The sequence below is a fragment of the Lithobates pipiens genome, unplaced genomic scaffold, assembly GCF_037356315.1.
Source record: "Lithobates pipiens isolate NorthernLeopardFrog02 unplaced genomic scaffold, aLitPip1_a1.2 Scaffold_23, whole genome shotgun sequence".
NCBI classification, from domain to species: Eukaryota; Metazoa; Chordata; class Amphibia; order Anura; family Ranidae; genus Lithobates; species Lithobates pipiens.
In genome coordinates, this window is record NW_027507785.1 from 47,789,265 (window position 1) to 47,814,264 (window position 25,000).

General features: G+C 45.4%; 1 protein-coding gene across 1 annotated transcript in view; it reads right to left on the bottom strand.

The window, feature by feature from the left end:
• RNF123 (ring finger protein 123) overlaps positions 1 to 25,000 on the bottom strand; it is a gene marked incomplete at its 5' end in the record, with an annotated part of 258,140 nt that overhangs the window by 210,599 nt on the left and 22,541 nt on the right. Inside the window, 12 exon segments of the mRNA XM_077451069.1 lie at positions 6,795 to 6,880; positions 6,990 to 7,065; positions 9,901 to 10,089; positions 10,350 to 10,489; positions 10,602 to 10,686; positions 12,134 to 12,221; positions 13,444 to 13,531; positions 14,446 to 14,520; positions 19,013 to 19,190; positions 21,165 to 21,272; positions 23,147 to 23,230; positions 23,327 to 23,472. Coding sequence (XP_077307195.1) covers positions 6,795 to 6,880; positions 6,990 to 7,065; positions 9,901 to 10,089; positions 10,350 to 10,489; positions 10,602 to 10,686; positions 12,134 to 12,221; positions 13,444 to 13,531; positions 14,446 to 14,520; positions 19,013 to 19,190; positions 21,165 to 21,272; positions 23,147 to 23,230; positions 23,327 to 23,472 — 1,343 coding nt within the window.

Consider the following 25,000-nt stretch of genomic DNA (forward strand, 5'->3'; position numbering starts at 1 on the left):
TCATATGACGTCATGGTGTCGAAGTGGGAGATATCTGACAGATGGCTACAGCTACAGCCGGCGATTCCCTGCAATGTAAAAGACATCATAGCGACCGTTTAGCCACTTGATTGCTTTTACAGGCGGCACCAAGACCCGCCACCCCCCATGCCCTCCGGTGGTTCTCCAGGCTGGCCCGAGTGATCGAAGAGCCAGAGAATGAATACACTTACCATAGAGCTGGCCATAGACCAGATGGTCCCCGGCCATCTCTATGACACTCGGAGGCCGGTAGCGAGGTCATGATGTCACTTCCAGCACCAATAGATGCGTTTTTTTTTTTTGTTTTTATATCTCAGGCTTTCCAGCATAGAGGGGATATGTCGGGACTTATAGACTCCAGATCTCTCCATAAAGAGGACCTGCCATGCCTTTATTCCTATTACAAGGGGTGTTTAAATTCCTTGTAAGAGGAATAAAAGTGATCAAATAAAAAATTAAAAGGGAAAGTGTAAAAAAAAAAAAAAAAAAAATGTAAAAATGTAAAGCGCCCCCATCCCTTGTGCTCGCACGCAGAAACAAACGCATATGTAGGTTGCGCCTGCATATGTAAACGGCATTCAAACCACAAATGTGAGGTATCGCCGTTAAGAGAAAAAGCAATTAAAAAAATAAATAAAATAAAAAAAACAAACAAACAAAAAACTTTTTTCGACTTTTCATATATGCACGGACTGCCTTTTAGTTCTGTATTGGACTTTCATATAATTTTCAGGTTTATGATTTCATTTTTGTGTGTGCGATATTGATTTACCGTATTCATTTAATATTTGTGCAGCATGCTGCCGATAGAATCACTGGTGTTGTATGTTATCCTATAACACATGCTTTGCTGCAACTCATTTAGATTGATTGATTTTTTTTTTTTTTGCCATTTGCGCGGTATCACTTTTCGGTTTTACTGGTGCATCTGCAGATATTAAGTTTTCCTTTGCGCAAATACACAAAGGACGGCACAGTGACGAAGGTCCGGGGATGTGCAGATATCACTCAAATCGTCCTCTCCGCTCCTCCCGGGGACCTCCTGCTCTCTTGTTACACCTCCTCAGGACTTCCCCAGAGCCTCTCCCATCCTCTGAAACTCCCTACCCCAGTCTGTCCAGTCATCCCCTACCCTGTCCACCTTTAGGCGATCCCTGAAAAACGCACTTATTCAGGGAAGACTATCCACCTCCACCTAAGAACTGTACCCGAGACATCTCTAGCAGATCATCCCTCACAGCCATTTCCTTTTTTCACCACCTCCCCCCTTCCTTTAGATTGTAAGCTCCATGAGCGGGGCCCTCCTATTCCTTCTGTATTGAACTGTATTATAATTGTACTGTCCCCTATACATTGTAAAGCAATGGTATAAATCCTGTATGATAATAATAATAATAATAATAATAAATACAGAACACCAGCAGAGCCCTTTGGTGATGCAGCAGACTGTGGAAAGTGGTGGAACCAGTAAGGAAGGGGGAGGGGTTGTCAGAGCTACAATCCAGGGAACACTAATGTATGGGTAATTCATTTTATCACAAAGGTGAACGAACCCTTTAATAAATCTCTGCAAATGGAATTGAAATAATGGAATCTCGTCCTCGTCCTTTTGCGCACATATTGTTGGACATACTTTGTGGAAGGAAGAATTAATTTAAAGTAGTTGTAAACCCTTACATATATCCAGTGAAGTGACTGGCCTCGGGTGATACATAGAGATGAAACAACTCCTCCTATACAAGTTGTACTTGTTTATCTGCAGCCTTCTATTCTCTATATCTGTTCAAAGTGGCGAAATTATAAAGCTTGTCTGATAGTCCCAGAAAAGGTGGGGCAGAGAGCTGAAAGTGACATACTGTAGAGCTCAGTGACAAGAATTCTGAGAGGTGATTGGAGGGAGAATAGTAGAGGGGACAGTGGACCCCCCATTCACACAGCTCACAGAAAAGAGCTAAGGCTGTTAGTCTGCTAGAGATCACAATCCCCTGTCACCATTTTTCTCTTGGTGTCAGGAAAACCCATCAGAACGGATTCATACTGTTAGCAGAGGAAGGAGGCAGAAAACAGAAATAACACTTAGTGCTCTGGACTGAGACAAGTACATACTATAGAGCAGGGATATGTAATTAGCGGACCTCCGGCTGTTGCAGAACTACAAGTCCCATGAGGCATAGTAAGACTCTGACAGCCACAAGCATGACACCCAGAGGCAGAGGCATGATGGGACTTGTAGTTTTGCGACAGCTGGAGGTCTGCTAATTGCATATCCCTGCTATAGAGGCATATGCTTTGTTCATATTTGATGTGATTTACAACCACTTTAAACTATTTAAAAGCCTTTACTCTCCTTACTGTTGATGGAAATGATGCACCATGGTTCCTAATGAGCACATTATGACCTTCCCGTGTATTGGGGCGAATTTCTTTTCTCTAGGTGGTGGCACGGAAGGGGAGTGGGTTTGCGGTGGGCCAAGCTTTACAGTTACATTAATGACTCGTATTTTTGCAATTTTCCCAACTGATGATAACATTTTGATACATTGTTTCTAATTTTTATATTTCTTTCATTGTTTAGTGCTTCCTTTAACCCCCGTCGCCACAGAATCCCATAGTCCCTTCAGCAGGGTCTTTAGGCTTGGGGGGGGGGGGGGGGGGGGGACAGGCCAATCACGAGACCACTGTTGCTTGGCTGTCACATGTTGGGGAGGCGGTCCTGACAGCTCGGTCAGTGGGCGGGGCCGCTTGCTCTCAGCACAGTAAGTCGCCTGTGGATGCATATGCGCAGCGTGTGGGCATCGGGCATCTTTGCCCCCGCATATGTGCATTACATTGGGGGGGGGTTAATAAGGGATCTTTTGAGGTAGTGGCCTTACACTATTTTATTCACTGGCATTATATGTTTGAGGAGCGTGCAGTTTATTTTTAATGTATTTAAAAATCAGAAGACGCTTTCAGTTTAATGGTGGGGCAGTGAGAAGCAAGGAAGGCACGTGACTGTGGGGGGGGGGGAATATACCGGGAGGCATTTGTTCCAGGATTAAGAGGCTTGTTTGTTTTGGAAGAGCTGCCACCTTATCCGCAATAACAGATCAGCACAATTCTCACACGTCAGCGTGTTGCGGTCCAGCGTCTAAGTGCTAAAGTGTTTTCCTGCATTAAGGCTGAGTCCCCTGGGGTCATCCTCCCCTCTCCTCTTAATTCACACCTTCCATCCCCCCCCCCCCCCCCCCCAACAACCACCCGGCGCCCACTGACAATACACACCTGCCCACGCCAGACGCAATCCCCCAGCATGCTCTGCCAGGCACAAAGGATGCTGGGAGTTGGAAGGTGACAGCAGCTGGTCCGGGACCCCCTTGCATTACCGAGAAGAGGATTTCCTCAACTTTAATTGTGCGTCCTGGTCTGACTTTATTATATACAGGGGGACCCTGGGTTCCAAACCAGTTTAGGGACTTTTCCCCCTGTTTGTAATCCGGAAATGTTCGTACGTTGGGCGGGCATGCGCAGAACGACAATAACAGACATTTCCGATGTTCCGTCGAATGCCATTCTGCGCATTCGCGGCCAATTACGGACATTTCCGACATTTTCCGAGGCTCCGTCCGGCCGCCCATGCGCAGAACGGCAGAGGGTCCCCACAGCGCCCTGTTCGTAAAGTAAGAGTGGTACGCAAGTTGGGCGTTTGCAAGTTGGGGACCCCCTGTATGAAGATTATTCTGGAAGGGAGGCTCTCTTTGTATTTCACATTAAATTTAAAATTGGGCCCCAAAACACCAACAGCTGTGAACCTGGAAGTGACAGAATGTGGCCCCGAGTTAATATTCGTGGAGGGGGGGGGGGCGCTAGATCAGGGAAAATACATTTCCAAAACACCTCCCGCTCTCACTCTGGACGCATTTGTTGTGGATACTTTTATGAATGTATATTGTCAGATGTCCCCCAGTATCAGTTTTGCTGTAATAAGCGCATGTGAGCGTATTCGCACATACAGACGTTGGTGGAAGACCATTGGCTGTGGAAGCCTTCCCGTGGACACGGCAGATCTGGTTGCTCTTTTAGGGGTGATCGTTTATGTCTCACCAAGAGACTGGCCACCTCATGGCGCCTGCATCTACACTCCTAGTGAGCAGATCTGCCTACATGGGAACCTTAGCATAACCATACAAAATTATAGTTCACTGAGCCATGATAGAGTACAGGTCGCGTCAGTGGCGGTGGGAATGTGCACACGATCGTGTTCAAAGCCATGTAAGTAGTGTTCAAATTGTGAGACACTTTTGTCTCAATGGATGCTTGCCACATGGCTCTGCACACAGCCGTCTTCACACATCACTACTGGAATTCTATTTGAATATATACATGCGTGTGATTAGTTCTTTTGAAAGAATACTAGTGTCTGATTGGCTGATTCTGAAGCCACCACCTTCCTTTGTTTATCCATTATTCATGTTTATAGTATAAATAAAAGGGAGCTGCCTATTCTATGGAGGATTCTGCTAAGCTCAACGTGATATCAGCATCTGTGTCTGTGTTACTTGGAGATATACAAAGCGCGCTTTCCCAGCATCCTACAAGAGAGCTGATTTTGTGCTTTTTCAGCGCAAAAAAATGATTTGCTTATAAGGAGAAGCTTAAATTTTCACGGACACCATTTACTGCAGTTCCGAACGTTTTGGAGTAGTATGGAGAGCCCAAGAACCACCAGTGGGCGGCGCAAAGGGACAGAGGTGGTTCTTACCTTCAGATCACCTATAGAGCCCCCCTGGATCTGAAAGCCCTTTGCCGAGTGTTGTGTCGAATACTGTCCCCTGCTGGATAGTGTCCACCTTGGACAAGGAGATGCTGAAGGTCTCCGAAGAGTCCAGGTTCAAGCCCCACCATCCAAGTGGACATACAGTAGCACTTAGCAGTACGGGGCGGACACTATCCGATGGGGGGACAGATTTTGGTAGAACTCCGGCTGTAAAAGCAAAAAAAAAAAAACAGACAGCAATAGATTGGCCACGCATGTGCAGTGCAAACTCCATGCCGACTGTGGACAGCTGTGGCAAGGGGGCGGAGAATGGGTGCAACAGGAAGGGGGAGGGGGTGCAGTTCTGCATCCTTGCCGTGTGCGCTGCACAAACCTGTCCTGGGCACTGGCTGTGTCACACATTTCACAGAGCCTGCTGCCTTCTGAATGACAGAGGTGGCAAGTGGAGGAGTTTCAGGAAGTTGAGTCTACATGTGAAATGTAGAGAGGATGAGAATGCCTCAGCAGTACTAGGAGTCCAGTAGCCAACGCGTTTCGGAGGCTCAGAACTCCCCCATCATCGAGACATAAACTTGTCATTGATTAAGGATATACCTGGACAAGAAATTTTGCAAGTAAAGGTATTGAATCAAGGCTGATATAAAAGGTCGCCCCTCTGGGTTTTTACCCCCCCATTTGTTGCCTCCATTTTAAGCTGATGAAGGGGAAATTCTGAGCCCTGAAACGCGTTGCCCTCTTCTCATGGATCCATACTAGTGCTTTGGCCCTCTCATCCTTTCCACATTCCTCAGACTATTCTGAGACGCCCCAGGCAAAACACAGCAACCTCCTGAATTTGCATTTCAACCTTCGCATTGCTTTAAACTTTTGGTGCAGCACTCCACCAACACATTTTCCTGAACATTTCCTACATGGTGCACATTCTATCCATATAGGACACTACATGCGTCCACCTAAAATAGATATTATTCCAGAAGCACCAAGGATTGAATGCGGCTCTGGAGAGAGTCACTCAGCATTGCAGCAGACATTGAAAGGCATAGAACCCACCGCCGAGAGTTGGCCAGCAATGCAGCGAATACAGAACTAATACCTGAGAGTCCGCCAGCAATGCAGCGAATACAGAACTAATACCTGAGAGTCAGCCAGCAATGCAGTGGGCACAGAATACACCTGAGAATCAGTCAAGAGATGTGGTGGATACAGAACACAAAAAAACTCACACCTGAGAGACGGTCAGCAATGCAGCAGATACAGAACTCACACCTGAGAGTCGGTCAGCAATGCAGCAAAGAACACATATCTCATACCTGCGAGTCGCTCAGCAATGCAGTGGACACAACACACACATGAGAGTCGGTCAGCTCTGTAGCAGATACAGAACTCACACCTGAGAGTCGGCCAGCAATGCAGCAGATATAGAACTCACACCTGAGAGTCGGTCAGCTCTGTAGCAGATACAGAACTCACACCTGAGAGTCGGTCAGCTATGCAGCAGATATAGAACTCACACCTGAGAGTCGGTCAGCAATGCAGCAGATATAGAACTCACACCTGAGAGTCGGTCAGCAATGCAGCAGATATAGAACTCACACCTGAGAGTCGGTCAGCTCTGTAGCAGATACAGAACTCACACCTGAGAGTCGGTCAGCAATGCAGCAGATATAGAACTCACACCTGAGAGTCGGTCAGCTCTGTAGCAGATACAGAACTCACACCTGAGAGACGGCCAGCAATGCAGCAGATACAGAACTCACACCTGAGAGTCGGTCAGCAATGCAGCAGATACAGAACTCACACCTGAGAGTCGGTCAGCAATGCAGCAGATACAGAACTCACACCTGAGAGTCGGTCAGCTCTGTAGCAGATACAGAACTCACACCTGAGAGTCGGCCAGCAATGCAGCAGATACAGAACTCGCACCTGACAATCGATCAGCAATGCAGAGGACACAGAATACACACCTGAGAGTCGGTCAGCAATGTAACATATTAGATAATAATAGACAGGGAACTCACCCCTGAGCCTCGCTGTCCACCAGCAGCCGCACTAGAATGCCGGTCACAGCCACCAGGATGGGGTAATGGTCGACGCTCTCCAGGCCTGCAGGATGGAGAAAAGAGATATTAGGATAAGCGGGGGGTTGGGGAGCAGAGATTATAGATAGAGAGATTTATAAGACATAAAGCCACATCCCGTCTACTGAACTGACCTGGAAGCCGCAGACTGACCACCCTGTCAAAGAGGTTCCTCTCCGCCGTCACCCGGTTCAGCACCTGGTTCAGAAGCTGCCAAGGAATAATAATAATAAATATCCCATTACTAATGCTGTGCGGCCACAACAGAGGAGGAGCTGCCGGGACCGGATCCAGACTGATCATCCACCATACATCACATACAGAGCCCCGTCCACGTGTGTGTATGACTGGCGCCGGCAAATTCAACACACATCACAGCACCCCGAAAAACACAATAAAAACGTGGAGAGACTGGACTACTCTAATTTCAGATGGGAGGAGTTCTTTCTGTATTTAAAGCTGACCTCCGATCCTTCCCTTCACAGTTATACTGCCTCCTCTCCTGGACTGAATGGGCTTCCCCTGATTTCACTGCACACTGTGAGCGTCTTGCAATGTGCATTAGAAGCTGCAGCAAGTAAGGCAGAGCCCCGCCTCATTTCCTTCCTGCATGGAGGACGTTTGCCATAATTTAACTCTTTAATCCCCAAACTGTAGACACGCCTAGTGCATTACCATTGAAAATGTACCCCCCCCCCCCTCTTCCTGACCAGGCCGTTTTTTGCGATACGGCACTGCATTACTTTAACTGACAATTGCGCGGTCATGCGATGCTGTACCCAAATGAAAATGTATGTCTGTCCCCCCCCCCCCCCCCACAAATAGAGCTTTCTTTTCGTGGTATTTGATCACCTCTGGGATTTTTATTTTTTACACTATAAACATATACAATAATAAAAAAAAAATTATATATACATACACACACATATATATATATATATATATACATATATATATATATATATATATATATATATATATATATATATATATATATATACACATACATATATATACACACACACACACACACACAATTATTTATTTTTTTTTGTTTTTTTTTCTATCAATTTAGGCCAATATGTATTCTGCTAAATCTTTTTTGGTTAAAAAAAAAAAAAAACAATAGGTGTATATTGATTGGTTTGCGCAAAAGTTTTAGCGCCTACAAAACTATGGGATATAGTTAGGGACTTTTTATTTATTTTTTATACTGGTGATGCCGGTGACCAGCAACGATATTGCGGCGGTCAATCTGACACTTTGTGAAAAACAGTGACAGGAATACAGTGATCAGTAGCAGTAAAGCGCCGCTAGTTTTAGCAATGCTTTACCGCTGTTATATCGGTGCTTTTCGGCTGCTAGCGGGTCGCTTTTAACCCCCACTAGCGGCCAAGGAACAGGAATACAGTGATCAGTGCTAAAAATATGCACTGTCACTGGCTAGGAGGGGGGTTAAACATTAGGAGCGATAAAAAGGTTAAATGCGTGCCTAGCCAGTGTTTGTGTGTGCTGCATTCACTTAGACCCCTTTCACACTGGGACGGTGAGGGCAGTAGCGGTAAAGCACCGCTAGATTTAGCAGCGCTTTACCGCTGTTATTGCGATGCTTTTCAGTAGCTTTTAACCCCTGCTAGCGGCCAAGGAAAGGGTTAGAAGCGCCCTTGTTGCGGTGCTTCAGCAGCGCTGCCCATTCAAGATCAAAGGGCAGGGGTGGTGGAGGAGCGATGTATAGACCGCTCCTCCACTGCCCCAAAGATGCTGCTTGCAGGACTTTTTTTTACTCATTCTGCAAGCGCACCGCCCCAGTGTGAAAGCACTCAGGCTTTCACACTGGGGTGGCTTGAGAGGCATTTTTCAGGCGCTGTTTTTAGCGCTAAAATGACTGAAAATCGCCTTCAATGTGAAAGAGGTCTAATGGAAGAGATTGATTTCATTCCCTGCTTTGCAGGCACACAAAATCCCTCCCCCCCCCTTCCCCCCGATGTCAGAATGGAGATCTGCCTCTTTTACAGAGCTCCGTTCTGTGTCTCTGGCCGACAATCGGCGGGTGCCGGCGGACATACAGTGCCCGGCACCCGCAGATCGGCTTCTGCTGTGAATAATTACAGCATAAGCAGCCCGAGCCCCCTTGCAAGCAGAAGTGCAGAATCATGTATATACACGCGATTCTGCACAGGAGAGCTTCCCTGTAGCAGGAACTGGGGGTGGTCAGTAACTGGTTAAAAGCAAACGATGAGGTGGTGCTGCTTGTCAAATGCTCTGAAGAGCGATCCAAACGCAGATCCCTCTTCAGAGATCAAAGCACGTGTGGATGAGCCCGAACTGTTCTCTCTATGTCCATACAATCTGTACAAGGCATAGAGACAAGCAAGAAAAAATAAAAGCAGAAAACAAAATGGCTGCAGTTCGGTCAATGTGTCTCAAACGCAGCCCCTGACATCACCAAAGGGCCACACAAAGGACTGTCAGAGGACTGCAGAAATAGTATTTATTATATGTAATGCTATAAAGGCCTGCCAGAGACTGAAGACATAATATAGGAAATGATGGCCAGAAAGGACTTGCTTCAGATTTGACTGGAGACTGCTATTAGCACTAGGGGCCGCTCAAGTATCAAAAGGGCCACATGCGGTGTAGTGGTTAGCATTCTCACCTAGCAGTAAGAAGGGTCGCTGGTTCAAATCCCAACCACGACACTACCTGCCTGGAGTTTGCATGTTCTCCCTGTGCCTGTGTGGGTTTCCTCCGGGTACTCTGGGTTCCTCCCACACTCCAAAGACATGCAGGTAGGTTAATTGGCTTCTGTCCAATATTGGCCCTAGTATATGGCCATAGTACATTGTGGGCTCCTTGAGGGTGGGGACCAATGTGAATGTGCAATGTACAGGGATAGGGACAATTGTAGACACTCAATCAGGTTGAACTGGATGGACTGGTGTCTTTATTCAACCTTACTAACTATGAAACTATGGCCCTTGGGCCTTACAGTGAGCACCAGGGCTCCATTTTATATCTGACAGAGGAAGTTAGGGTTGGTTGTACCTGGGCCAGGCGCCGGAGGAGAAGTTCTGAGGATGATCGGCTCCAGTCCAGGAAGATCTCGGGTACCAAAGTCACCGTCATTTCCAGGACCCTCAGAAGGCTGACTGACAGGTCGAAGCAGGTGGCACAAACCTTCAGCTGCCGACTGTCAACAAAATTCCTCTCGAGACGCTCAGCGGCTTGCTGGATCTGTGGAAGGGAGGAGAGGCATAAGACTACAAAGCGACCAAGATATGCTAGATGTGTTTCCCATCGATGGTTCAGAAATTGCACTGTGGATGTGTGTAATGTGTATCACGCCTGCATTGCATAGAGAAGGAAACCAGCGATGACACCACCAAAATAAGGGATGCAATCAAAATGGAAAGGTTTTAGCAGGCAATTACGTGGGAGGTGATTCTGTGACCCCGAAATACCCTCCCCATTCCACACAATCACTTTCCACTCACCTCTTGGATCATCCCAATGAACTCAGAAAACGCCCAGTTCAGTTGGTTCAGGGCACTGTTCAGAAAGCTGGATGCCAGTTCTGGGTCCCCCCGCAGGAGATCCGCCATGTGGCCTTGCAGCAGGGTGGATGGACAAGGTTCTAGGAAGATGGAGTATAGTTAGTGGACAGGAGTCAGCAAGAATGTATGACAGAGTAAATGCCACCATTCCCCCCCCCCCCCCCCCAATGAGGTAGATACCCATCAACGCACTCTGCAGGCTGGGCAGATTGGCATCCTCTGGTTTGGTTTTCAGCAAGTGCGGCAGTCTGGTGTACCGATAACCGAATCCACAACCCTGAGGAAGAGAGAAGAGAGTCAGCCAACCTGAGGAGTGAGGAACACTGAGGAAATAAATACCTGAAAGGATCACCATTCTCATAGATGGTGTTTTAATGTCCAATGTCACAGAAGATCGAGTCCAAAGATATCTCCAATAATTTAGATGAGAATAAGCAGACCTCCAATAAGGTGCCAACCACCATGAAGTCACTACTTCTTCTTACTGGACTATCTTCGGCTAATCTGAATGGTCACTAGAAGTTACTGCCCTGAACATGTCACCATCTCTGAAGGCTATAGAAGGGGGGGGGGGGGCTAGAAAAGTATAAAGCTTAGGCTATATAAGGAGGAGCTAAATAAGGGTGGAGCTTCGTGCTACATACGGGGGAGCTGCGGAAGAGTGAAGCTTCGGAAGGGTGGAGCTTCGGGGCTACATACGGGGGAGCTGCGGAAGGGTGGAGCTTCGGGCTACATACGGGGGAGCTGCGGAAGGGTGGAGCTTCGGGCTACATACGGGGGAGCTGCGGAAGAGTGAAGCTTCGGAAGGGTGGAGCTTCGGGGCTACATACGGGGGAGCTGCGGAAGGGTGGAGCTTCGGGCTACATACGGGGGAGCTGCGGAAGGGTGGAGCTTCGGGCTACATACGGGGGAGCTGCGGAAGGGTGGAGCTTCGGGCTACATACGGGGGAGCTGCGGAAGGGTGGAGCTTCGGGCTACATACGGGGGAGCTGCAGAAGGGCGGAGCTTCGGGCTACATACGGGGGAGCTGCGGAAGGGCGGAGCTTCGGGCTACATACGGGGGAGCTGCGGAAGGGCGGAGCTTCGGGCTACATACGGGGGAGCTGCGGAAGGGCGGAGCTTCGGGCTACATACGGGGGAGCTGCGGAAGGACGGAGCTTCGGGCTACATACGGGGGAGCTGCGGAAGGGTGGAGCTGCAGAAGGGTGGAGCTTCGGATATATAAGGGGGAGCTTCGGGCTACATACGGGGGAACTGCGGAAGGGCGGAGCTTCGGTCTATATACGGGGAGCTGTAGAAGGGCGGAGCTTCGGGCTATATAAGGGGAAGCTGTAGAAGAGTGGAGCATGGGGTTATATAAGGGGGGCTTTAGAAGGGTGGAGCTTAGGGCTATATAAGGCACAGATTTTATATATATATATATATATATATATATATATATATATATATCTATCTATCTATATATAAATAAATGGTGGAGTTTAGGGTTATACAAGGATATATAAAAAAAAAAGAATAGCTTAAGCTATATAAGATTGGAGCAAAGGATTGCATAAGAGGGTGCTTTATAAAAAAGGGTGGAGCTTAGGCCTGAATAACCAATTCCCTTCCCACTGAAACACCAATCCCCCACTCCCCACAATCCCTTGGCGGCAATCTATTATCACTTAACCCGAAAACCAATCACTGCGTCTTCCCCTTCACACCGCCATCTCCGCACTCACCCGCCACAGCCGAACCAAGATCCAGTTTGTTTGGGCCCACGGCCTCTGTTCATATGGCGCCAGCAGACTCTTCATCATACTGATCTGTCTGCAAGGAAAAGAGGAACTCCGCTAAGAACTGTGATCTACAACTGGCCCCATACCATCGAAAATTACAGATTTGTGACCTAGTCTCTCGCCAAGCAAATGTGGAAGGATTTTCATAAAAAAAATAAAAAAAAAAGAGACAAGGCCCTGTGCACCGGTAATCCAACCACTCCTTACATCACACCTGAGCAGGTGCGAGTAGCAGGGAAGAATGTTTATTTTTAAAGCTGAACTCCAGGCAAACAGCAAAATACGCAGATAAAAGATATGGGGGGCTGTTTTAATCAAGACTGTTCATCCAGTCTGGAGATTTACACAGCCTTGCCACACAGCACAGAACTTGTCTGGCAAGTCAAGACAACCTAGCTTTTCTTTGCTTCAGTTTAGAAACACATAAAAGGTCTAGTCCCTCCCCCAGCCTGTGATTGGACAGTAAAGAGAGAAGCAGCAAACTAATGGGCTTATCTCTCTGTCAATCTGCTCTCCCCTCCCAACTTAATCTTCCTTATGAGCACTGTAGCAAAAAAAAAAAACTGATTACCTCCATGTGCCGCTTCTCCCTGCCCCAATCTGAGCTCTGTGGTACCAGGATTGCAAGAAGCCAATAGGTCAGGTCAATTTCAGATACTTGTTCTGCTTGCATTTATAAAAATACAAAATGCAATGATATATTAAAGTTGAGCATTTTATGTCTTCCTAGAAGTCGGCATTCAACAACCTCCATAACATGAGGGTATCTTGTGACCCTCCAGCCGATTCCCAGCATGCAGAGGAGTTCCTTCCCTACTGCGCATGCGCAAGGCCCCTGCTCCTCTCTCCTACTGTCCCGGTGACAGGGAGAGGAGGAGGGAGCCCCACCCGTGATGTTACGGGCCATGGCCTGGACTCCTGGAGGTGGGAACAGGATACCTGTCAAAGACAGGTATCCAGTCCCGCCTCCCCCCCCCCCCCCCCGCCGAAAGGTGGCAATTGTGGCACCATAGGGGGTGAGGAGACAAATGAGTGGAAGTCCCACTTTAAATTTCTTGCAGCTTTCTGGCAGTCATGCAACTCTGTACATTTTGCCTACTAAACCTTGTAGTTCCACAACAGCTGGGCAGTCACAAAGTGTATAAAGCCTTAGATGCATGGGATCACAATATCACCAAAAACAATAATAATATCAGTCTGTCTCCCTTTTAATACAGCCGTGTGTGTGTTGTGTGTAAATAGAACGCACTCACTGTTCTTCAGAAATCCTCTCGACCGCGCGGAGGGAATGGGGGTAACAGACGTAGCTGGCCAGCGCCTGCATGAGGGAGTCTTTGATGTCTACGGGATAAAGAACATGAGAGAAGTGAGGATACATATACACACATATATATATATATATATACATATATATATATATATATATATATATATATATATATATAATTATTATAAATATATATATGTATATATATATATATATATATATATATATATAATTATTATATATAAGAAATTTAAAACAAGAGAGCCATGGTCTATGAATATTATGATATGATTTCTGTTATTTTATTAGATGGATAATAATTATATATATAAAAAAAATGCATACATATACACACACATACTGTAAAGCGCTGCGTAAACTGTTGGTGCTATATAAATCATGTATAATAGATAGATATAGAGAGTGTGTGTATGTATATTTATATATATATATATATACACACACACACACACACACACACACACACACACACACACACACAAACACAAACACAAACACACACAGTGTGCATGAGGCCTAAAATTTTGGTAAATCCAAAAAGATTGTAAATAATATGTACAGCTGGATTGTGGTGCGTTTTTTTTTGTCCCTTAAGCCCCGTACACACTATCAGATTTTCTGCAGATTTTTGTCTTCAGATTTACCAAAACCATGTAGTGGAAGGGCCGGCCTGATTGCATACAAACTGAAACTCCTAAGGTTTGACCTCATATTGTATGGTTTTGGTAAATCTGAAGGAAAAAAAAAACAGCAGAAAATCTGATAGTGTGTATGGGTGCTTAATGCAATAATAACCCTTCATGAACCAGAAAGGAATCCAGCAACAAGGTTTCCTTCTGTGATGACCCCCTACAAAGTAACACCAACACATGGAAGTGCTCCTTTCCTCTGCGAGTTATTAGTCCCCATTTATTATCCAAATAATTTACATTCAGAGTTCTGGGAGCTGCAGCGCATGCACACTCACCTGTCCCCACAATACGTGAATCAGCAAAGTGTTTCGCCAATATGGCGGCCAGGCGAGTCAGCGTATCCTCATAACCTGGTAAGACAGAGAAATATTCATGGTCATGGAAACTGGAAAACATTAAAATAAAAAAAAGGAATCTCCCGGTAACCTGCTCCTTCCAGGACGAGCGTTCTCCGTCACAGCCAAAACCCCCACCCAATGCCTGACTCCCATCAACTGTGCTAGTTTCAGGGCGCGCGCACACACATCTGCAGGGAATAAAGCTTTGCCTTGAAGCTAGCACTCCTAAGTATCCAAGATGGGACAATAGTCTACACTGTGCAAGGTCGGTGCTGCTCCGACAGGTTCTCTTTCATGTAGCTGTATTCCAGAGCAATTCACACTAAATAGGAAGAATTTACTAAAACTGGAAAGTGTGAAATCTGGGAGCAGCTGTGCACAGGAGCCAATCAACTTCCAACTTCAGCTTGTAAAGTTAAAGTGATTGTAAAGTCTCATTTTTTTTTTTTCTTATAAAAACAACAAACATGTTCTGTTATATTCACCTGCCCTAATGCAGTGGATTTGGACAGAGCAGCCCAGATCCTCCTCTTCTCGGGTCCCTCTTAGGAGCTCCTAGCCCCTCCCTCCTGTTCAGTGTCCCCACAGTAAGCAGCTTGCTATGGGGGCACCTGAGCCGAGTCACAGCTCCCTGTGTCCATTCAGACACGGAAACCCCGCCCCCTCTCCCCTGATTGGCTAGCTGACGTTGATTGACAGCCAAGGGTGCCGCTGCTGTGTCTCAGCCAATCAGGAAGGAGAATCTCAGACGGCTGAGACACTCGTGGACAGAGGAGGACATCAGGTAAGTGTTGGGGGAGGGGCTGCACACAGAAGGCTTTTTTCTTTTCTTAAGGTATAGAATGTATTAAGATAAAAAAAAAAAAAAAAAAAACCTTCTGCCTTTACAACTCCTTTAAGCTTTGACAAATAAAATAAAAAAACTGGAAGCCAATTGGCTACCATGCAGAGCTGCACCAGATTTTACACTCTCTAGCTTTAGTAAATCAGCCGCACAAAGCAAGCCCCACAAAAGTATTAGTGGCCATATGTCCAGGACCTCTATGTAACCCCCCGAGACTCGGCATTCTCTTCTGGAAGAAATCACCGCTACAGACAGATGCATAGACCGACAGCCCCTCCACACATCAGCAGGTGCCGACCCAATTAGTGTTTGCGGGAATGGGGAGGCAGAAATAAAAGGCTGGCCGCACTCCATCCATGTAGCAGATAAAGTTTATTTGAATCTTCAAAGTGTATAAAAGTACAGACATCACAGCTCCAAAATATGAACAGAGGACATTTTCACGCGTTTCATACAAAACTTTGCCTAATCCTAACCTAGAGTGTTATAATTCAGCACATTTTATGTGAAAAACGCATTAACTGTCCTCTGAAGATTCAAATAGACATCCCAACTCCAAAATATGGACAGAGGACAGTTAATGCGTTTTTCACATAAAATGTGCTGAATTATAACACTCTAGGTTAGGATTAGGCAAAGTTTTGTATGAAACGCGTGAAAATGTCCTCTGTTCATATTTTGGAGTTGGGATGTCTATTTGAATCTTCAAAGTGTATAAAGTACAGACATCACAGCTCCAAAATATGGACAGAGGACAGTTAAATGCGTTTTTCACATAAAATGTGCTGAATCATAACACTCTAGGTTAGAATTAGGCAAAGTTTTGTATGAAAACGCGTGAAAATGTCTTCTGTCCATATTTTGGAGCTGTGATGTCTGTACTTTATACACTTTGAAGATTCAAATAGACATCTCAGCTCCAAAACACGGACAAAGGACAGACATCACAGCTCCAAAATATGGACAGAGGACAGTTAATGCGTTTCACATAAAAATGTGCTGAATTATAACACTCTAGGTTATGATTAGGCAAAGTTTTTTGTATGAAAACTTATGAAAAAATGTCCTCTGTCCATATTTTGGAGCTGTGATGTCTGTACTTTATACACTTTGAAGATTCAAATAAACTTTATTTATCTGCTACATGGCTGGAGTGCGTCCAGCGTTTTATCTTCACCCTCATTCTGCGGACTCATTTTTTGCAAAACACCAAAATGCATGGTGCCACACGTTTTTTTGCAAAAGGGTCAGGGACTTCATTTCTCTCACGTAGGGCAGACTATTGAAATAATTGGGCTGCCCAATAGGCGCACACCCCATCACATCTGTATGGTGGGAACACAGTCTGTATCACAGCTACCTTCCTTGTTCTCTTTTCTTTTTTTTTTTAGGACACTTTACAACCTAAAAACTACGGTGAAGTGACCTAAAAGCTTAGAGTTATTTATTAAAGAGGGCGTGCGAGTGTTCTACTTCAGACACATTAGTGCCGCCTGTTCATTGGGCTTTATAAGAACATTTTGGTTGCTGACATGAAGCTGCTGAATATACAGAGGAAGTTATCCTTCACTCATTCTGAGGGTAAGGGCCATATGCTCGCAGCATCACTCTCAAACTTCTCCAAGAGAAAAAGACTGCTGCTATAGCAGGTGGATATTTTAAGAGGAGATTCCCCCCATGCCTTTCTCAGGCCTCATACGTCAACACGAGGCACCCCTTAGGCATTCTTCACACCTGCTGAGCGCTCCCTAATGCCCAGGGCAGCCAATATGGGGGTACAAGTGGTACTCATGTGGCCCAGGGCCTGGCAGGGGCTGCCTTTGGGTATCCTCAATTCTACGGACTTCTATTCAGACACTAGTACAAACAAACAGTCTTAAGCCTCGTACACACTGTACGATTGTTGGCCAACCGAGCGACTGATTTTTGTCAAAAGGGCGTACGCCAGGATCTTGTCTTGCATACTAATGTTACACAATTGTCGTGCCACAAACACAAAAGTAGCAACATACTACGAGGAATTTCAGCTCTTGAGCGCCACCCTTTGGGCCCCTTCTGCTAATTTTGTGTTTGGTGAGCAATGATTCCGAGCATGCGCGTTTGTACTTTCGACTTTTGCGTGACGGATTTGTGTACTGACCATACAAAAATCAGACATCAAGCCGTTGCCTGTCGAAAATTTACTAGCCTGTCATCCAACATTTGTTGGCTGAAAATTGGACAATTGTCAAAAGGAGCGTACTAAGGATAAGAGTTTACGACAACGGTCTGCCAACAGACAATCCCCTTCCAACAATGGAAACGTGTGTATGAGGCTTTAGAAGCTGTGTGCAGCCGAATGTGTTTGTGGGCACTCTTCAGTAGGCACAGAAAAAGCAGAAACAGCAGGGGGTGGGTGTCAGGTAGGCTGTAAGGGGCTCTTTGATTTCTATTAACAGATCTGATAAATACATACAAGCACTGATGATGCTTGGGCGATACATTATATTCCTGCCACCTGCTTTCACAGCAACTGTTTACATACATACATAGCTTCCTGTAGTTGCAGAGTGGTCTCTCTGCAGAGGTCTGACATACCCCCCTGCTGGGCCACAGCCAGAACTTTCTAGTGAGTTATGATCATGCTAACTGCTGATTAGGTTTTAGACATTTGCACAGAGACCACTGATTCCACACAGGGGTCCTTCTCTGCAACATGCTGGCAAGAGAGAAGCTTTTCTACTCAGGCTGTGGCTTTCACCTTTCAAAGTACCTGGAATATATATTTATATATACATACACACACATATACATAGATTATATAAATATATATAAATATATATATATATATATATATATATTTATATTTATATATATTAGAGAGATAGATAGATAGATAGATAGATAGATAGATAGATAGATCTCACACATACAAACGCACACACATTATTGTAAACAGTATTGGGACGCCTGCCTTTACACGCACATGAACTTTAATGGCACCGCAGTCTTAGTCCGTAGGGTTCAATATTGAGTTAGCCCACCCTTTGCAGCTATAACAGCTTCACCTCTTCTGGAAAGGCCGTCCACAAGGTTTAGAAGTGTGTCTATGGGGAATGTTTGACCATTCTTCCAGAAGAGCATTTGTGAGGTCAGGCACTGATGTTGAGAAAGCCTGGCTCGCAGTCACCGCACCAATTCATCCAAAAGGTGTTTTATCGGGGTAGGTTAGAACTCTGTGCAGGCCAGTCAAGTTCCTCCATTCCAGACTCGCTCATCCATGTCTTTATGGACTAAGACTGGAATGCCATTGAAGTTCATGTGCGTGTAAAAGGTAGGTGTCCTGATACTTTTGACAAGCACTACTGATGATACAAGCATCAGCATGTGTGGAAAAAAAAAAAAAAAAAAAAAGGCTGTGGCCATTTATTTATTTTTAATTACCCATCTGAAATTAATAAAAAAATAAATAATATAATTATACACACACACATATATATATATATATATATATATATATATATATATATATATATATATATATATTTTTTTTTTTATTAATTTCAGATGGGTAATTAAAAATAAAATAAATAAATAGCCACAGCCTCCTTCTAATAATCCTTCTGTACACTCCCACTGCCTATCACCATTCATATCAATAGATGCAGCTCTGGGTGGTACCTGGAAGCTCCTCCATGCTGCTGACGGGGCTGAAGTAATTTTTAAGGGCGTTGTAGCTGTTCATGGCCACATTCAGATAGTACTCCGGCATGAAGGCGAAGAGAGATCCGGTTCGATCGGCATGCTCTATACTGCGCAGGCACACTTGTAGGAGCCAATAAATATCCTCCATCTTTTCCTACAAGAGGAACATCAAATGACAACAAGGTGACCAGTCTAATACGTAAAATCAACCATGTGAACTTTATTCTTTAGAGCAGTGATTCTCAACCAGGGTTTCGTGGAACCCTAGGGTTCCTCCAGAGGTTGCTAGGGGTTCCTTCAGCATTGGGAAATTTCTGCCCCTCAGATAACTTCCCACTCACACCATTGATCTTTTTACAAATCTGTAAGGAGGTAATGCTTCCCAATGACCACAAGTGTAAGGACCGTTCTTCCCACTGACCATCACACTCATGTATCATGAGTTGTAGATTTCTAATTTTTAGCAGGGGGTTCCCCCGAGACTGGAGAACTATTTCAAGGGTTCCTCTGTGTTGAAAAGGTTGAGAAAGGCTGCTTAAGAGTGTAAGCTCCTTGAGCAGGGCCCTCCTATTCTTTCTGTATTGAACTGTATTCTAATTGTACTGTCCCCCTTTTTATTGTAAAGCGCTGCGTAAACTGATGGCTCTATATAAATCCTGTATTATAATATTCTTATGTGGAAAAACATTGTTTCCAATTTTTAGAGAGATTGCGTCATCCCTCTCATTGGAATACAGACCCCATCAATTAAAGACTGCAAGCCCACTTAGATACTTTAAGCATGAATAGCTCCAACATCCATATTGCAAAGGCAAGAATGAGTGTCATGAAAAATCTAAATACATGTCTTTCAGTGTTAATGGCAATCATGTGGCTACAAGGTTTCCCCTCTTTCAGACAAGCTCAGTGAAATAGAAGGCAGAGAATCAAAATTTTGTTTAGCACATTCTGCCAATGCCACAAATCACAGGAGCTCCTTCATTCTTGGAGGACTATAAAAAAAAATACGCCAGGAGAATCTTTACATCTTGGAGAGCTGAATCTTATCCCAGAAGCTCCTTTACCTTTTGCAGACCTGAAAACATATCTCAGGATCTCATACTCCTTATGCCGCGTACACATGGGCGGACTGTATGGCGTACTTAGTCCGTCGAAACACATTTCAGCGGACAGTCCGCTCGTGTGTGGGCTTCAGCTGACTTTTTCAGCGTGCAGTCCGGCGTACTAAGAATTTCGGATTTTTCGAAATTCTGTCCGTCATACTTTGGTTTCAGCGGACAATCCGCTCGTCAGTATGCTAGTCGGACGGACTAAGAATGACGCATGCCCAGAAAGGATTTACACGGCGGAAGGGTGCTTTGCTGTGTATTGGACTTCCTATTTCTAGTCCCGTCGTACGTGCTGTACACGTCATCGCGCAAACTTTCGTCGGACTGTTTGGGTATCCGTGTGTGGTCAAGTCCGTTCAGTGGAAAGTATGACGGACTGTCCGTTGGATTGTATGACGGACTAAGTACGCCATACAGTCCGCTCGTGTGTACGCGGCATTAGGGATCTGGAAACATAGTATCCTAGAAACTCTTTCACTTCTTTGAGACTTTCCCAGGAGCTCCTTTAATCCTTGGAGACCTGGTTTAATATCCTAGGAGCGCCTCAACTTCTAGGAGACCTGAAAACCTATCACAAGAGTTTTTTTTCACTCCTTGGAGACCTAGAAAAATAACCCACTTCTTCACCCCTTTGAGTCTTGGAAAAATATCACAGAAGCTCTTTAAGTCCTTGAAGGCCCAGAAACATATCCCAGGAAATCCTTCACTTCTTGGAGACCTGGGAAAATATCCCAGGAGCTCCTTTACTCTTTGGAGACCTGGTTTAATAGCATCTTCCTTGGTTGTAAACTATAGGGGTTTAGATCCACGTTAATTGTTTTTACCCATGTGACAAAATTCTTGTGAAAAATCTCACCTGAAAATAACTGTCACTTTTTAAAAAAAAATATAGAAACCTTTTCCTGGTGTGTTAGTGAATTGAGCCTACTGTCATCTTCTTGGGGTATCTCCAGAAAACGTTACTCTTTTTTTCCTAAAACAGATGACGCAGATTCTAGGATGGGATGGTGGACAGTTACCTTGGAGTAAATAGTGACGTTTATCCAAGCAAGCCGCCGGCTCAGATGATTCAGCTTCTCCGAGAAAACTTGCTGGCTTTTTAACAATTCTTCCATGATGTCTGGCCTCTGGAACAGTAAAAAGGCAGAGAATAACGTACAGGCTGCAACCCATCACTGTTCCATCACTAACCTGCAACTGGGAAATACATGAGATTCGATCCAGGGAGACAATATACAGAATGAGTGCGGACTAAACCCCTGTTTTTAACATACTGGTAGCCCTTGTACACACGGTCGGAGATTCCGACGGAATGTGTCCGATCGGACTGTTTTGTCGGATATTCCGACTGTGTGTGGTCTACATCGGACTGTTTCCATCGGAGTATCCGACGGACCAAGTTTTCCAACTTGTTGGTAAAATTTTCCGACAAAATGCTTCGATCATGTGTAGAGAATTCCGATCGGACAAAATGCCACGTATGCTCAGATCAAATTCCTACACCAAAGCTATTTGCTACTAGCGTGAACGTAGTCCCGTCTTAACGAAATAACGTCATCACGTCGGATTTTCCGACAACTTTGTCCGACCGTGTGTATGCAACAGTTTCGGACAAAATCCAACGGATTTGGTTGTCGGAATCTCCGACCGTGTGTACAAGGGCTTAGACAGGTTAATTTGGTTGTCTGCGAGCTGGTGGTAAATAGGCTTGGATTTTTCCTGGGCATTCCCCAGGCCTTGTTGTTATCTGATCTAGCCTTCCAGTGCCACTCACTGCTATAGCCAGCTATAGATGAGGGCAGGGGGGAGTTTTTATAGATGAGGGCAGGTATGTTTTTGCATATACAGAACGAGATGGGCACGCTGTGTATAAAATGGTAAGCCCCAGGTTTTTTTTAAATGTAATAAGAACCAAAAATGACACAATGTAATAAGAACCAGAAATATACAATGCAATAGGAAACAGGAGCATACAATGTTGTTAGAACCAGAAGTATACATTGTAATAAAAGGCAAAAGTATACAATGTAATAGGAATTAAGAGTATACATTGTAACAAGAACCAGCAGTATTCAGTGTATTAGTAATAAGGATTACTTAAAGCGGAGCTCCACCCTAAAGTGGACCTTCCGCTCATTGGAACCCTCCCCCCCTCCGGCGCCACAAATGGCACCTTTCAGGGGGGAGGGGGTGCAGATACCTGTACAGTACAGGTATCTGCACCCACTTCCGGCATAGATATCCGCAGAATCTACGCCCCTTTCCGCAGAATCTACGCCCCTTTCCGCAGGTCCCCCGCTGTCTGCTGGGAAACACACGGATCCCAGAGACAGCGGGGACCATCCTTATTGCGCAGCGTGACTCACGCATGCGCAGTAGGGAACCGGGAAATGAAGCCGCAAGGCTCCACTTCCTGATTCCCATAGCTAAGATGGCGGCGGCAGCACCCGAGAGACGATCGAGAGATCGGCTTCAGGTGCCGACATCGCGGGCGCGCTGGGCGGGTAAGTGTCCTTATTTTAAAAGTCAGCAGCTGCAGTATTTGTAGCTGCTGGCTTAAAAAAAAAAAAAAAAAAAAAAACGTTGGAACTCTCGCTTTAATGTCACAAAAGTGTACATTATAATAAAAATCAAAAAGTGTACATAGTAATAAATATCAGAAGTGTACAATGTATTCAATGGTAAAAGTTAAGAAATTTAGCTAATCTCCAGATTAGGAAAGTTTTGTTCAGTGATTACGAGGGCAAGCCGATTCTTGACAATGAGAGCCTTCTATCAATACTGTTCCAACAGCTCACATTTCTAATCCTTATCCCTTTAATTATTACTGCTGATGAGCAATGTTGGTCTGTGTATTGGAGGTTGTGTGTCTATGGAAAATTGTGGGGAGATACTGAAGGGGGCGAAGCGATTAACGTGTATGGGGAGACACATGGCCATGTCAGGTAGGCTGTGTGGGGCCCCTGTGACTTCTAATGATGGCCCTGGGTCCCATGCTTACCCTCTTTGGACAGCGTTTAATTTTCTCCTCAGTGTCCTTCAATGCCAGGGCATATTCATTCACATCATCTGAGACGCCGACCATCTGCAGAGACACAAAAATGCACAATCTGATCCTGGGGCTCCAATGGTGTAGAGCGAACATGCAAAATCCCATCCACAGAGAGAGATCGGTGCTCACCTTGCCGAGCTGCTGGTGTACGCTGAGGTTGTACATCATGACCACCCCGTCCAGCATCTCCAGGAGAGAGTTCTCTGTGATGGGAATATCAGGCTCCTCCGGAGGTCTTCCCACTAGCAGACCCTCATTGCCATGATGGCCTTCAACTGTAACAAAAGCATAGCGGGTCTCTTAAGATTGGACTATCATTACCGATTCAGAACCAACTGGATTCAAATCAAAATTAGACAGCAACAGGTGCAGAATGTAAAAGGAAAATGTGGGACCTGCAATAAATACATTTTTTTTACAAAAGATACTTTGATAAATAAGGCCCAGTATGCCAAAGTCTTCATTGAATATAAACCTCAATTAAACTTCTTCAAGGGCGTGTGGAGGGTGACCACCAGGCCAATGCCTGGTCCAAATAGAGCCAAAGCAGTGGAGCAACTTTCAGTACCGTTACACTATTTTGCTCATCCTGCCCTTAACCCACATCAGGTTTATATTTGCGTGTCCCAAATCCACCAAGTTCTTGGCCCTGCAGGCCTATTCATATGCACTCTCCATTCAATCCTCTGAAGACTTGTGACTGAATAAAACCTCCAATACACGTATCTTGGAGTAACACACCACTTCCACTAAACAAAAAACAACTTTATTGTTCCAGCACAAACTCGAACACTCCTGGATCCTCCAAATAAGCGGTGTGGGACTTCACGATACACGCAAGCTTTTTTTTGGGAGTAATGGATCCCCGAGCTGTGAGCACTTGTGGCCGGATGGTATAGGCAGCAGACTTGGGAGCTGTACTACAACAAATGCGGGGGGTGGAGAACAACTGGCCTCCCGACACAGAAATGCAGCCTTAAACTGGTTGTAAACCCTTACAAACCACTTTGACCTACAGGTAAGCCTAGATTAAGGCTTACCTGTAGGTCCAAGCAATATCTCCTAAACCTATATGGTTTAGGAGATATTTGCCCGAAAACGGGCACCGCTTTCGCACTGAGCGCGGCATTCTCAGTGACGGAGCTGCCGCGCGTGTCGGCATTCTCAGTGACGGAGAGCTGCGGCATTCTCATTGACGGAGCTGCCGCGCGTGTCGGCTCCCGTGCGCAATGCGCAGGAGTGACGTCATCGCGGCTTCGCCGAATGACAGCGGCGGAGCTGCGGGACCCCACCAACAAGATGGATGCGGCGGACTACAGGGGACAGCGGCGACTTCGCTGGCTCCTGTGTCAGGTAAGTGACACATAATGGGCTACTATGCGATGCGATGCGATGCATAGTAGTCCATTATGCTTTGCCTTTGCAGGGAATGAAAGAGGAAGTAAACTCATCAGGGTTTACTTCCTCTTTAAAGTTTGACTTTATCTGGCAGCCTTGGTTAGATAATCCTAGTCTTGCCCCATGGTGATGGATAGGTTACTGAGATTTCGAAACATCTAGAGTCAGGGTTAGGAAGAGAACAAATGTTACTACCTGTTTTTTTTTTTGTGCATTTAAAAAAGGTGCCCGGACTAATCAAATCTGAATGCTAAAATAGTGTTTCCTACTATTCTATCAGATATAGAACCGAGTACTAGTTCACAAGTTGTTTGGACAATGTTGACCGTTTTGCATGAGTGGTGACCTGCTGATGTTGGCTGTATATTCTGTAGAGTTGTTATGTCACTTCATACATTTTTTTTT